The sequence below is a fragment of the Acomys russatus genome, chromosome 13 (genome assembly GCF_903995435.1).
Source record: "Acomys russatus chromosome 13, mAcoRus1.1, whole genome shotgun sequence".
Lineage (NCBI taxonomy): Eukaryota > Metazoa > Chordata > Mammalia > Rodentia > Muridae > Acomys > Acomys russatus.
In genome coordinates, this window is record NC_067149.1 from 50,593,676 (window position 1) to 50,608,171 (window position 14,496).

Genomic DNA, 14,496 nt, shown 5'->3' on the forward strand with positions numbered 1-14,496 from the left:
CAGACCCTTAGACATGAGCTGGGGCAGCCTCTCTTTTCTCATCTCTAGGATCGTATCAGGGTAACAGTGAGAGTAGGGAGCTCTCTAAGTGAGCAGAGAATCCCCCGCCCCCCATGTGTGCTTCTCAGACCCCATAAAGAGTTTCTCCCAGAGGCCTTTGCTGAAACCTTGGGAGCCTCTGTAGAGCCATTGCTGGAAAGCTTTGCCCTCTGTTAGCCGGTCCCAAGCCAGTCTTATTCCAAGAAGAAAAGGAGATGAAAGAGGAGAGCAGAGGGGGCAGCTCGGAGGGGGGAGGGGTGATGATGGGGGCCTGGTGACCTCTGGACTGGACCCTGGCCTGGGAGAGCCATGGATGCAACAGCTGCAGAGGCTGCGCCGCCCCCCTTCATGGTACCTCTATGATCGGCAGAAGGGAAAGAACGGGCTGTTCAGTCATCCCATTCCTGCCTTATAACAGCCCAAATGGCAAGGGTGCTGCACCCATCCAGCCCCACAAACACCCTCTCTTTCTCTTTGACAGGCGGCTCTTCGCCGTCCTTCTGGTGACGGTGTCCTGCACGGTGCAAGGCTCTGTCTACCTCTCTCAGAAGCTCTACGGAGAGGTGACCTCCCCTCTGTACCCCAAGCCTTACCCCAACGACTTAGAGACAACCACCGTGATCACAGTCCCCACGGGGTACAGGGTAAAACTTGCCTTCTGGCAGTTTGATGTGGAGCCTTCTGATGGCTGTTTCTACGACTATGTCAAGGTAGGAGTCATGTTGAGAGGGGTGGAGGGAGGGAGTGGGGGGAGGGGGAGACAGCTGGGTCACTCAAGAAGCTCGAAGTTTGTGCTCTAAATACCCTGGACAATATGCCTGCACCCCAGCATTACGCAGCTCTGCAGAAATGCTGGCCCCTCGGTTCCTGGTGCCACAGAGGAGATATTCATGGATTTCTTTGAGGCCCTCAGTGAGACTCATGAGGGAAAAGGGGGGGCTTTTTTTCCGAGACAGGGTTTCTCTGTGTAGCCTTGGCTGTCCTGGACTCACTTTGTAGACCAGGCTGGTCTCAAACTCACAGCAATCCACTTGCCTTGGTCTCTCGAGTGCTGGGATTAAAGGCTTTGCCACCACTGCCCGGCTTGGGGAGGGAGCATTTTTTTCCAGGAGATTTCACTATGTATGGGAGTCAGGAGATCGCTAACTGTAAGACCTTAAGTAGCCTTAAGCTGTGCCTCGGTTTCCCTGTATGGCTACCTACCTCATCAGAAACATGAGGGAATGAAACATGTAACAGTTGCAGGTGGCCTTGAGAGAGGACAAGGATCTTGGTCACCCCTGGTCTGCGCCCTTCAAAGGGTTTCTTCTCAGCCTCACCTTTCTATGTCCAGCAATAAAATAAAATAAAAGGCAGGATCCAGGCAGAGCCTGTGCACTTGCACAAGCTATTACTTTTAGGCAACAGCCTGGAGGCTAGAAAAATAATGTGAAAACTGCACATCTTCCCAGTAAAGAGGGCCCCACTGTTGTGTGGGGATGGTGCATGTGGTGGCAAAGTTAGTGAGGGTGATATCTCCTCCTTTGGGGAAAGTAAAGGATCTGTGAGAAAAACTAGTCAAGATGCCAGGCAGCGCCGGCCAGCGCCACAGCTGCTGGGTACAAAGGACACTCTCTGTTTAGTTGACTATATCAGGAGGCAGGGCTGAGTGCAGTTTTTAAACGATGAGGTGGAAAACAAAGCAAAACAAACAAAACTCTGGCCGTGGTAGCACACTCCTGTGATCCCAGTACTAGGGAGACTTAGAATGTTCCAGACCAGCCTAGACTATATAGCAAGTTCAAGGCAAAAGCACAGGCTATTTAGCAAAACACTTTGTCAAAAACACCAAGGAGGAAAAGGAAGATGAGAAGAGAGGGGTCAGGGGAGGAAGAGGAGGAGGAAGAGGAAGAAGGACAATGACAAAGACTAAAGATGACCAATCCGAGCTCTAGGAATGAAAGAAAGTCGATAAAGCAGACTAGAGACAGGGATTCCTGGGGAAGGAGGGTACAGGAAGTGGTGGGAATAACGTGAGAGTTGAGCCTTGGGATGAGGAACAGAAAATGGAAGAGAGGAAGTACCGGGCACAGAATGACAGGTGGAGAGCTAGTCAATAGTTTAAGATGTGAAGGCAGAAGATTGCAAGTTCAATCACAAGGGCTGGAGAGATGGCTCGGTGGGTAAAGGCACTTGCTTCCCAGACTGAGGACCTGAGTTCAATACCAAGGACACACATGATGGAGAGAAACACCTGACTCCCGCAAGTGGTCCTCTGTGCTCACCATAGATGTGCCCCCAACATGTCCCACCACAGAGAGAGAGGGGGGGGAGGGAGAGGGAGAAAGAGAGAAATGTCACCAAGGCCAGTCTAGGCATCACCAAGGTGATGTAGTACAGTCCTAGCTAAAATATAAAAATTAATGAAAGACGAAAGTGAGCAGATAAGCATCACCTGGGGATGCCCATACGAGCCAGATTTGGCGTCATGATTCAATCCAGGGCAAGAGAGAGAGGACCTTCGATGGCCTGCCACCTGGAACCAGGCTCCTTAGCAGGCTTTCTCTTCCTTGTCCTTCCACCAACAGATTTCTGCTGATAAGAGAACTCTGGGGAGGTTCTGTGGGCAGCTGGGGTCTGGCCTGGGCAATCCCCCAGAAAAGAAAGAATTCACGTCCCAGGGGAACAAGATGCTGCTGACCTTTCACACAGACTTCTCCAATGAAGAGAATGGGACCACCATGTTCTACAAGGGCTTCCTGGCTTACTACCAGGCTGTGGGTGAGTGGTCCCTGCCGTCAGCCCTTTCTACCGGCCTCAGCCTCAGGAGTCTGTACGGGATAAGCTTCAACCCAAAGAAGCCAGAAGTGTAGCTTTCCTTTATTTCTCTCCTCAAGATGGGGCCTGACGGTCTGGGCTCTGCTGCCATAGAGCAGTTCCTGGGGCCCAGAAGTAGATTTGTCTCCAGGCTTCTAGTACACGGCTCTTTGAGAAAGAACCACATATAAGTCTCTGGACACAAGTAGCACATCTGACCCGGGAAGTCTCTGGACAGGAACTTAACCTTTCCTTCTGAAATCCCTTCCAGACCTTGACGAATGTGCATCCCAGCCCAACTCAGCGGACGAGGGTCCCCAGCCCCGATGCCAACACCTGTGTCACAACTATGTCGGAGGCTACTTCTGTTCCTGCCGTCTGGGCTACAAGCTTCAGAAAGATGGGCAGTCCTGCCAAGGTGAGGCAGAGAGGAGTGGGGGTGAGGCGGGTGGCACGGGCTGAGCAGAGTCTTTCTGGGCCAGCCTGGGAGCCCTAATGACCTCTCTCCGGTTCCGCCCTCACTCTCATAGCCGAGTGCAGCAGTGGACTGTACACGGAGCCCTCGGGCTACATCTCTAGCCTCGAATACCCTCAGCCCTACCCACCGGATCTGCGCTGCAACTATAGCATCCGGGTAGAGCGGGGCCTCACTCTGCACCTCAAGTTCCTGGACCTTTTTGAAATCGATGACCACCAGCAAGTACACTGCCCCTATGACCAGCTCCAGGTACAGCCAGACTTCACGTTCTCCTTCACGTACTCGCATGGCCCCCGGGGTCCTTGCTACTTCCGGGTCCTCCGACTTAGTGGGACAGGATCACGTATTGCTGACCAGCATCACGCAGGGCTAGCATAGCTCCCGTACAACAGGCAGCGGGTCCTGGTGGGGGGGGGGGGGCGGTCTTTTTCACCTGCAGCCGATTCTATCTCTACCGACACCCTTGGCCACGACTCTGACGCCCAAGCGGACATGTGTAAAATATGTCCCCAATCCCCACCCCTGTTCCCGTCAGATCTATGCTAACGGGAAGAACCTGGGTGAGTTCTGTGGAAAGCAAAGGCCTCCAGAACTTGACACCAGCAGCAACGCAGTAGATCTGCTGTTCTTCACAGATGAGTCTGGGGACAGCCGAGGCTGGAAGCTGCGCTACACCACTGAGAGTAAGAGGTTTACGGTGGGGTGTAGCTTACGTGCACGAGACCTTGGGTGCAATCTCCAGCCCCCCAAAACTAAGATATCTAAGCACCTCCCTTGCTGCCAGTAATGAGGGAGAGTGGGGAGAAGGAAGGACCAATGGCTATGATGTGAACATCCTCTCTGGCCCCACCAACAGTCATCAAGTGCCCCCAACCCAAGGTCCTAGATGAGTTCACCATCATCCAGGAACCGCAGCCTCAGTACCAGTTCCGGGATTACTACATTGTCACCTGCAAACAAGGCTACCAGCTCATGGAGGTAAGGGGCTGATGGGAGAGATGTTCCAGGTATCCCGGGAGGAAGAGACGGGCAGATCTCCATCAAGGGTGGAGCCGGAAGGATCAGTCTGTCTGCTCTCAGATCTGACTCCACATAAAGGGGACAGGAGTTCAAGGTCTACTTGGGCTGCAGAGCAAGTTCAAGGCCAACCTTAGTGACTTAGTGAGACCTTGTCTCAAAGTGAAAAGTGAAAAAGAGAGCTGGGGATATAGCTCAGTAGCAGAGTGCTTGCCTGGCATGCAGGTGGCCCTAGGTTCAATGCCAGGTTCTGCAAAGAAAAAAGAAAAAAAGAAAAAGAACAAGAAAAAGGGAATCAGCTTTGCATGCATGCATACGGGAAACACTCAGAGGGAAGGGGAGCCGCACACTGATGCATGTCTAACTTCTGCTTGAACAGGGAAGCCAGCCGCTGCTCTCCTTCACAGCTGTTTGCCAGGATGATGGCACATGGCATCGCGCCATGCCCAGGTGCAAGAGTAAGTCACAAACTGGATGCCTCTGCCCCTAGAGACCTGCCATCCCTTAGTCTTGAGAGTCGAGCAGGGAGGGAGGAAATCCAGATTCTCATCGCCGAGGGTCCTCTTGCCTCTTGCCTTGTTCCTTGACGTTCACAGCCCATCTCAGAAACTGCCCAGGGCTCATCTCAGGCCTGAACTGAATTTCACTCCATCCATTGCAAGTGTCTGAGGCTCTCTGAGACAGCTCCCTGCCCCACCGAAGTCTCCACCCAGGTGTCTACACTCGCTTACAACCCTGTGTTCTCTCTCAGTCAAGGACTGTGGGCAGCCCCGAAGCCTGCCTAATGGGGACTTCCGCTACATCACCCCAAAAGGCGTGAACACCTATGAAGCCAGCATCCAGTATCATTGCCATGAACCATACTACAAGATGAGGACCAGATCTGGCAGTAGCGAGTCCATACGAGGTAGGAACCGATGCCCATCACAGTCCTTGGTTCTCTTTACAGCTGTGAGGGACAGCTGATTTCTCTTCAATAGCATCCTACGTACTGGCTGAAGGATCCTAAATTACAATGGGGAAAAAAAAAACCTAGTAAGTTTGAAGAAAAGGCACCCAAGCCAATGGAAAGCAAAAACTTGAATCTCTTAAGCCGTCAGTTCCTTCTCACCTCCACAACCACCACCAATACTACCACTACCAGTAACAATGCATTAACCACCAGTAGCACCAACACCAGCACAATCACACCATAGTCACCACTGACACACCACCAGTATCACCATCACCGTTCGTCACTTCCAACACCACCAGTCGCCAACATCATACCAACTCCAGCACCGCCAACACCATAGGCAGCACCAACATCACCACCACACTGTTATTACCACCACCACTACCAACATCGACAATCTCCACTACACATTATCAGCACCAGCACCAGCAACAGCACCAAAATCAATATCACCATCGCCATCACTGCTATCATCACCACATCAACACTGTCTCCATCATATCCATTCATTTGCAATACCAATAAAATGGTTGCCCCAACTCTGCCATTACTAATAATCCTGCACCACCACCACCACGCTTACAGCGAAATACCTCCTCTATTCTCCCTCTTTGGGGCTGTCTTATATTTTGCATTTTCTTAATGATTTTCAAACTCGTCTATGGGTTGGTTGCCCTGTTTATTGTAGTCATGGAGATTGAGCCTAGGGCCTCTTCCGTGAATTCAAAGCATACACTCTTACCGCTGAGCTATATAGTCCCGGCATGCCCCCACTGGTGTTATTTTAATACTCTATTCGCCTCCTCTTTCTTTCCAAACTCTCTGTGTAGCCAAGGATGATTTTAAACACCTACTCTTCTTACCTCTGCATCCCAAGGATAACAGGCACGTGCCTTCACCTCTAACTAAAATTTCTCTTTAAAATAAAAAAGAGGAGTTAAGACTAAAGCTGCTGCTCAGTGGTAACGCACTTGCCTACCCGTGAGCATCTTTGACTTAGATACTCAACACTGGGAAGAGGAAAGGAAGGGCTTAATCTCAGTTTCCTCATCTTAAAAATGAAGATGATGCCTGGGCATGGTGGCGCACACCTTTATTCCCAGCACTCAGGAGGCATAGGCAGGCAGATCTCTCTGAGTTTGAGGCCAGCCTGGTCTACAAATCAAGTCTAGGACAGTCAAGACTACACAGAGGAACCCTGTCTCGAATAACCAGAAAAGAAAAAAAGAAGAAGATGATGCATACTTGAAAGCATCACGATATTTAAATGAGATGACACAGATAAGATACTCGGAAACAAAGGTGGAAGTGTCAGCAATGAGAAGATGCAGCTACTGCCGGGTGGGGCACTGCACTCCTGGAGTAACAGCATTTGGGTGGCTACCGCACAAGGATGAAGAGTCCAGGGCCAGCTTGGGCTACACAGCAAGTTCAAAGCCAGCCTGTTCCTAACAACAAAACCTGGAAAGAGAAAAACTGGAAGGAAGACATGTCTTTATTACCTATAATCCTGAGATTATATATGTGTGTGTGTGTGTGTGTGTGTGTGTGTGTGTGTGTGTGTGTCCTGATTTTTCTTACTCAACAATAAGACAAAATACGTGTGTGGGTTCCCTTAACATCTTTATATATCCATATAGATTTGAACCAGTTAACTTTGATCCCTGGCTGTGGTATCTCTTTTTCCCCAACTCCCCGTATAACTCAGTTTCCTAAGGCCTCTTGCTGCCTGCTTTTTTTGGCCCATCACCTCCAGCCTTGATTCTAACTCTGTTTGTCCCCAGGGGTGTATACCTGCACAGCCCAGGGCATTTGGAAGAACGAAGAGGACGGGGAGAAAATGCCTCGGTGTCTGCCAGGTACAGAGCGGATACCCTCTGGGTCATCCCAGGGGTGGTTCGCAGTATTGTGGGGCCTCTCAGAAGCAGCCTGGTGCAGAGAAAGGAAGTCAAGTGAGCCTTAGCTCAGAGTGAAAAGCCGGGGGAGGAGTAAGGAAAAAGCAGTGAGAGTGAAGGGTGCCAGGAGAAAAGAGAGGCACAGAACACCTGAGCTAGTAGTCCTCATGGTCTGGCCCTCACACCAGACAAGGAATGGGAGAGCAGAGCTGAGGGAAATTCCAGGAAAGAAAAAGTAAGAAGAAGGAGAGTTAGCCGAGAATGAGCCATAGAACGGACTGCGGGAACAGGAAGATGAAGAAGAGCTGGAGTGGAGGAAGAGGGAAGAGGGTGAAGCGGCAACAAAGAGGGTGGAAAGGGGGAAACTGAGCAAAAGAAGGAAGAAGGGGGATGGAACCTGCTTTACTGGTCCTTGCCGCCCCCCCCCTGCCGTCCCACCTTCACCCCCACCCCCACCCCCACCTGGGACTGACTGGTCCTTGTCCCCGACCCTCCCAACCCCATCCCACCACCCCACCACCCCCACCCCACCTCCCATCTCTCTGCAGTGTGTGGGAAGCCAGTCAACCCTGTGACTCAGAAGCAACGCATCATCGGAGGACAGAAAGCCAATCCGGGCAACTTCCCCTGGCAGGCATTCACCAATATCCATGGGCGAGGGGGCGGGGCCCTGCTCAGAGACCGCTGGATCCTTACCGCAGCTCACACCATCTACCCCAAGGGGTACAACAGAGAAAACAATGCCACTATAGATGTTTTCCTGGGCCACACAGATCTGATGCAGATCCAAGAATTGGGACATCACCCAATCCGTAGGGTCATCATACACCCAGACTACCGCCAAGATGAACCTAACAATTTTGAAGGAGACATTGCCCTGTTAGAGCTGGAAAACAGTGTCACACTGGGCCCCAACCTCCTTCCCGTCTGTCTCCCAGACAACGAGACCTTCTATGACCAAAACCTCATGGGTTATGTCAGCGGCTTTGGGATAACAGAAGATAAGATAGCTTTTGGTCTCAGGTTTGTCCGTCTGCCTGTAGCTGATCGAGAGGCGTGCCAGAGATGGCTCCAGACGAAAAAGAGTAGTGATGTCTTTTCTCAAACCATGTTCTGTACGGGGGACCCGACCCAAAAGCAGGACGCCTGCCAGGGAGACAGTGGGAGCGTTTTTGCAGTCAGGGACCGCAGTCGTGATATCTGGGTGGCCACAGGCATCGTGTCCTGGGGCCTCGGGTGTGGTGAGGGATACGGTTTCTACACCAAGTTACTCAGTTACGTTGACTGGATCAAGAAAGAGATGGGAGAGGAAGACTGAACCCAACGTTCACTAGGTCAGAATCCAATGTATAGTGTATTAAAGAAAGAAAAAAGATAGCCTCTACGGTTCCCATACTAAAATCACAGATGCAGGCCGTGTGTGGAAGAATAAACTCGCTTTGCTATAGCCCCATCAACATTTCCGTGTTTTGTTTTGTCTTCAACATAGTTTGACCGTGTGGCTCAGGCTGGCCTAAAATTTACACTCCTCCTGCCTGAGAGAGGGTCAGGGTTAAGGCTAGCAACGTTGGGCTGGAGAGGCAAGACGAGGCGCAGCATCCCGAGAGCTGAGACCCCAGCTGTGGCCACCATGCCCAGTTTACTAAAATATTTTGAAAAAACAGTGTTCTTTCTTTTAAATTCTTAGTTCTATTTAACGTGTCTGGGTGTTTTGCCTGTGTATATGTCTGTGTATTGTGTTAGTGCAGTTCCCCCAAGAAAGCAGAGAAGGCGCTGGATCCCGAGACTCTGGAGTTACACATGATTCTAAGCTGCTTGGAACCAGCCCTGTTTCTCTGCAAGAGGAGCCAGTGCTCCTAACCACTGAGCCACCCTGCAGTCCAGACTTTCCTCTTGTTAAGGTGATTGTTTCCTGTATTTTGTTACAATAACAGGAAGCTGACTAATGTGCTTATTCAGTGGCCTTTTTTTTTTTTTTTTAATTTGAGGCAGGGTTACTCTTTGTAGCTTTGGCTATCCTAGACTAGCTTTGTAGACCAGGCTGGCCTGGGACTCACAGAGATCTGCCTGCCTCAGCCCCTGCCCCCCAAAGTGCTGGGATTAAAGGCGTGCAACACCACACCAGGCTCACTGGACTATTTTCTTCTAAATAAAGACAACTGATGATTCACCGGGTGCTGTGCATGTCTGTAATGCCAACATTCAGGAGGTGGGGGCAGGAGGAGCACAGATCCAGGGTCATTCTTGGCTATACAGCTAGTTCAAGGCCAACCTATGCCACACAAAAATTATTTCAAGGAGAGGGGAAAAAAGAGAAAAAGTTCTAAAGGAGAGCTCTTTAAAACTTAGGAAATAAGCAACTCAAGAACCTCAGGAAGTCCCTGAAATGGACCAGATGTACCAGGCTCCTCCCTCCCAGATTATACAAGCTATAGGGACAGCTGAGGCCACTCAGACCAGCCAAGCTGCTTGGAAGAGGCTCAGCTGAGCAGAGCTGCCTGAAAGTCCTGCAGTGGAGCTCCAGGGTTCCGGATTTCAGGGCCTCTCACTCATGCTGGGGTAGACTTGCAGCAGTGCAGCTGCTTTGGACTCCCTCTTGGTCCTGTAACAACCTCAACCCATAGTCTTACAAGTAACCCCAGTATCTCATTAGTTCACCAATTAAACTTTGATGATGTTCTGACTCTGGTCTGTCATTAATGCCATACCTAGGAAGTATAAACGTTGTGCCATACTTCCCAAAGCTCTCCCTGCTTTGAAGGACCCCAGACCTCATACTTTAAGAACAAAACAGTACAAAGAGCTGAAGAGGTGGCTCGGTAGTTAAGAACACTTGATACTCTTGCCTGGGTCCTGGGTTTAGTTCTCAGCCCCCATATGGTGGCTCAAACTATCTGTAACTCCCGTTCCAGAGGATCTGATGCCCTCTTCTTGCCTCCTTAGGTACCAGGCATGCATGTGGTGCACAGGCATACATTCAAATGCCCATATGCACAAAACAAAAGTCAATAAATCTTTTTCCAAAAAAATGATTTTTAAAAGGACAGTATTCAGGTAGGTAGCTTTGGACAAAGTTACATTCTTTCTTTACAATTATTCTGTGTGTGTGTGTGTGTGTGTGTGTGTCATTCTTTCTTTACATTTATTCTCTGTGTGTGTGTATGTGGTGTGTATGTGTATATGTGTGTGTGGCGTGTGTGTGGCGTTTGTGTGTCTGTGTGTGGTGTGTTTGTATGTGTGATGTGTTTGTGTGTCTGTGTATGTGTGTGGTGTGTTTGTGTGTGTCTGTATATGTGTGGGTATGTGGTGTGTATGTGTATATGTGTGTGTGGTGTGTTTGTGTGTGTCTGTATATGTGTGTGTATGTGGTGTGTATATGTATATGTGTGTGTGGTGTGTTTGTGTGTGTGTGGTATGTTTGTGTGTCTGTGTGTTTGGTGTGTGTGTTCGCTCACCACGGCACATGTGTAGAAGTCAAAAGACAACATGCAGGAGTCAGCTCTTTCTTCCCATCATGTGGCTTCCAGGATTCAAACTCAGGTCTTCAGGCTTGACAACAGGTATGGTTTACCTACTGAGCTGCCTTCCTAGCCCAAACTTGCTTCCTTTTCTCTTCTTGGGGTTTGTTTTTTTGGTTTTGGTTTTGGTTTGTTTTGGGGGGATTTTTTGCATATAGAACAAATTACTTAATTTATTTCATAATAAGGGAAAAATTTTTTAATAAGGGATAAATTTTAAGCCATTTAAAAAACCTTTTTAATTATTGTTCTATGTGTGTGGGTGTTTTGCCTATATATACATCTGTGCACTATATGTGCCTGACACCCAAGAACTCTGGAAGAGGGCATTGGATCCCCTGGGCCTGGACTTAAAAGTGATTGTGGCTGCCATGTGGTTGCTGCGAATTGAACTCAGGACCACTAGAAGAGCAGCCAGTGCTCTTAACCACTGAGCCATCTCTCCAGCTCCTAAGGCATCTTTTTAAAAATTATATTTTTATGCTCTTTTCTGGTCGGTCGGTTGGTTGGTTGGTTGGTTGGTTTTTTGAAACACTGTCTCACTGTGTAGCCTTGGTTGGCCTGGAACTCACTATGGCGATCCATCTGCCTCTGCTTCCCAAGTGCTGAGACTAAGGGAGCCTGGAGCTGAGGGAAGGACAGTGCTCAGCACTGGCAGAGCCTAGAGAAGCCCCCATCTCCTTAACACGCCTCCTAGGAGCCCCCTTTGTGTTGGCTAAGGACTGACAGAGGGGAAGTACTTCTTTCACTTCTTTTCTTTTTGTATTACACTTGCGTGTACGGGGGAGGAGAGTGCATGCACCATGGCACAGGTGTGGCAGAGAGCAATTAACAGGAGTAAATGACCTTCTCTATCCCGGAAATTGAACTCAGGTCTTCAGACCATCTGGCCATGTCTGTCCTCTCTCTGGAAGCCCTTTACTTCGTTTTTATTTTAAAATATGTACTCACTAAGTTGCCTGGGCTGACCTTGAACCTGCTCTGAAGCCCAGGCTGGCCTTGAACTTAGCCTCCTTCTACCCCAGCTGGGGTAACAAGCCTCTCCCACTACCCCTTGCCAGCAAGGAGGGAATTCTCTCACAGCTGCCTCAGCTCAAGAGCAAGGGCTAAAGGCCAAGGCAGACTGGAGCTTCTCACTGGGAACATTCCAGTGTTAAAGCCAGACATGGTCACACACACACACACACACACACACACACACACACACACACACACACACACACCTAAGCCCTGAACCTGGGAAACTGAGGTAAGAAGACCAGAAGCTGATGTCCTTGGCTATACAGGAAAATGGATGCTGTCCTGGACTACACAAGACCCTGTCTCAAAAAAAGAAGAAAAAAAAAAGCACCAGAGGTCTAGTTCAAGTTCATATTCTTCATTTTTTTATTTATTGCTGTTATCTCAAATATTAAAAGGAAGGAAATACACTATCACAGATCAGGTTTCTCAGTTGTTGTTGGGTTTTTTTTGTTTGTTTGTTTGTTTGTTTGGTTTGGTTTGGTATGGTTTAGTTTGGTTTGGTGTGGTTTTGGTTTTGGTTTTGGTTTTTTGAGACAAGGTTTCTCTGTGTAGCCTTGGCTGTCCTGGACTCATTTTGTAGACCAGGCTGACCTCGAACTCACAGCGATCCGCCTGCCTCTGCCTCCTGAGTGCTGGGATTAAAGGCGTTCGCCACCGCCCGGCTTGTTGTTGTCTTTTTTAATAGAGTTATTTTATTTTATTTTTATTTATTTTAGGCGTGTGAATACTTTGTCTGCATGTATGTCTGTCCATCACGTGTGCGCCTAGTGCCTGAGAAGGACAGAAAAGGTCATTAAATCTCCTGGAACAGAAGTTACAGACAGTTGTGAGCCATTATGGAGGTGCTGGGAATTGAACCCTCTGCAAGAGCAGCCAGTGCTCTTAACCCCTGAGCCATCTCTCCAGCCCTGTTTCTCGGAGGAGTTCTTGTTGTTTGTTTGTTGTGTTGTGTTTTGCTTTATGAGACAGGGTCTGGAGTCTCACTCTGTAGCCCAGAGTGGCTTTGAACTCACTCTGTAAGCCTGCTTAGACTTGTGCTCAAAACCCTCCTGTGGCAGCCTCCTGAGCAGCTGGGGTTAACAGGCCCTGGGCCCAGCAGGCTGCTTTCTTGTTCTGCTTACCTAGCAATGTGTTTACCCTTCGGTCTAGGTGAACTTTTGAACGTATTTGTCTCTGTGCAAGACCAGAGTCCTTTCTTGATCAGCTCCAAACACACTCCTGCACACCCTGGCAAAAACTCTTCCGAAAGCTACCACTGCCAGCACACGGGCCGAAGCCCCGCCCCCAGCACACAGCCCGGAGCCCCGCCCCCAGCCCCAGATTCTTACTCTTTTTGGTTTGTTTTTGTGGTGCTGGGGATTGAACTCAGAGCCTTGTGTATGCTAGGCAAGCCCTGGACTACTGAGCTAAATCTCTATGCCCATTATTATTTTTACTTACATGTGTGTACATGTGCATGTGTGTTTCTGCCTGTGTGCATGTGTACACCAGGACTCACATGTGGAAGTCAGAGGACAACATATCACGGGAACTGGTCTCCTCCTTGCGCCATGTCGATCTTGGGGGTCAAACCCAGGTTGTCAGGCTTGGCAGGAAGTGCCTTTACTCACCCAACTATCTCACAGACCTCCCTTTAAATTTCTTATTATTATTTCGATTTTTGTCTTGAGACAAAGTCTCACTGTGTAGCTCTGGTGGGCCTGGTATTTGCTATGTGGATCAGGCTGGCCTCAAACTCCCAGAGATCCACCTGCCTCTGCCTCCCCAAGTGCTGGGATATAAGGCACACATCACCACACCTAGCCCATTGCTCCACCACCACCCTGTTTATTATTATTCGTGTGTATAATATATGTACACATATATGTACGTGTGTGTGTATCAAATTGGTCACACACGTGCCAAGGCACACTGTGTGTGGAGGTCAGAGTACAACCTTGAGAAGTCAGTTTTTCCTCCTACAGACCTGAGGCTGGAATTCAGGTTTTGTCAAGGGTGCACTCTCCAGCCCTGGACCCTTATTCTCAGTCCTTAACCTTCATGAAAACAAGATAGACACCCTGATTTCAGCATTTGTTTGTTTTTGATTTTCAAGACAGGGTTTCTCCGAGTAGCCTTGGCTGTCCTAGAACTCACTCTGTAGACCAAGCTGGCCTCACACTCAGAGATCTGCCTGCCTCTGCCTCCTGAGTGCTGAGATTAAAGGCGTGCGCCACCACTGTTGGCGCTTTCAGGTTTTTAAAATGCTGTGTTTCTTCTGGAGATGTAGCTCAGTTCACAGAGTGCTGGCCTAGCATTGCTGAAGCCTTTGAGCTCAGTCCTCAGCACTGGGTAAAGCAGGCATGGCATCACACAGCGGTGAGCCCTGCACTGGGACAGTGGAGGTGGGAAGATCAGAAGTTCAAGGTCATCCTTGGCTACCTAGCTCCTTTGAGGCCAGTCTGGATTATACAGGACCCTATCACAGAGGTTCTCAACCAGTGGGTCCTGACCATTGGAAAACACATATTTCCAAAGATCTTAGGAGCTGAGACACCACTCAGTAGCAAAATTGCAGTCATGAAGCAGCAACGAAAATAAATGTATGGTGGCAGTTTCTAAAACCACCCGGAATATGCATTTTTTTTTCAGGTGGCTATGTTCAGAACCACTGCCTTAAAAATAAAAAAAAAAAAACAGTGCTGCATTTCAGAGCTTGTGTATATGAAGATCTCAGTGGGAAAGGACTTGTTTAGCACGTGGGAGGCCTTTGGATCCTATGCCCAGCACTGCCCA

At 49.3% G+C, this 14,496-nt stretch overlaps 1 protein-coding gene across 1 annotated transcript; it reads left to right on the plus strand.

The window, feature by feature from the left end:
* The first annotated feature begins 398 nt into the window (after window positions 1–398).
* Window positions 399–8,548, plus strand: C1r (complement C1r). The gene is made up of 10 exons (XM_051155653.1): window positions 399–749; window positions 2,607–2,799; window positions 3,107–3,253; window positions 3,366–3,562; window positions 3,849–3,996; window positions 4,170–4,291; window positions 4,710–4,788; window positions 5,082–5,237; window positions 7,070–7,144; window positions 7,729–8,548. Exons 1-10 carry the CDS (start codon window positions 399–401, stop codon window positions 8,496–8,498), a joined length of 2,238 nt encoding a protein of 745 aa, XP_051011610.1. The 3' UTR covers window positions 8,499–8,548.
* Window positions 8,549–14,496: the final 5,948 nt, after the last annotated feature.

Bases quoted from the DNA above. Each gene is read 5' to 3' on its own strand.
- C1r (XM_051155653.1), top strand. From the start codon at position 399: ATGATCGGCAGAAGGGAAAGAACGGGCTGTTCAGTCATCCCATTCCTG. The intron at 3,997-4,169 runs GTAAGAGGTTTA...CCCCACCAACAG, and splicing joins GCTGCGCTACACCACTGAGA to TCATCAAGTGCCCCCAACCC. The intron at 5,238-7,069 runs GTAGGAACCGAT...GTTTGTCCCCAG, and splicing joins CAGTAGCGAGTCCATACGAG to GGGTGTATACCTGCACAGCC.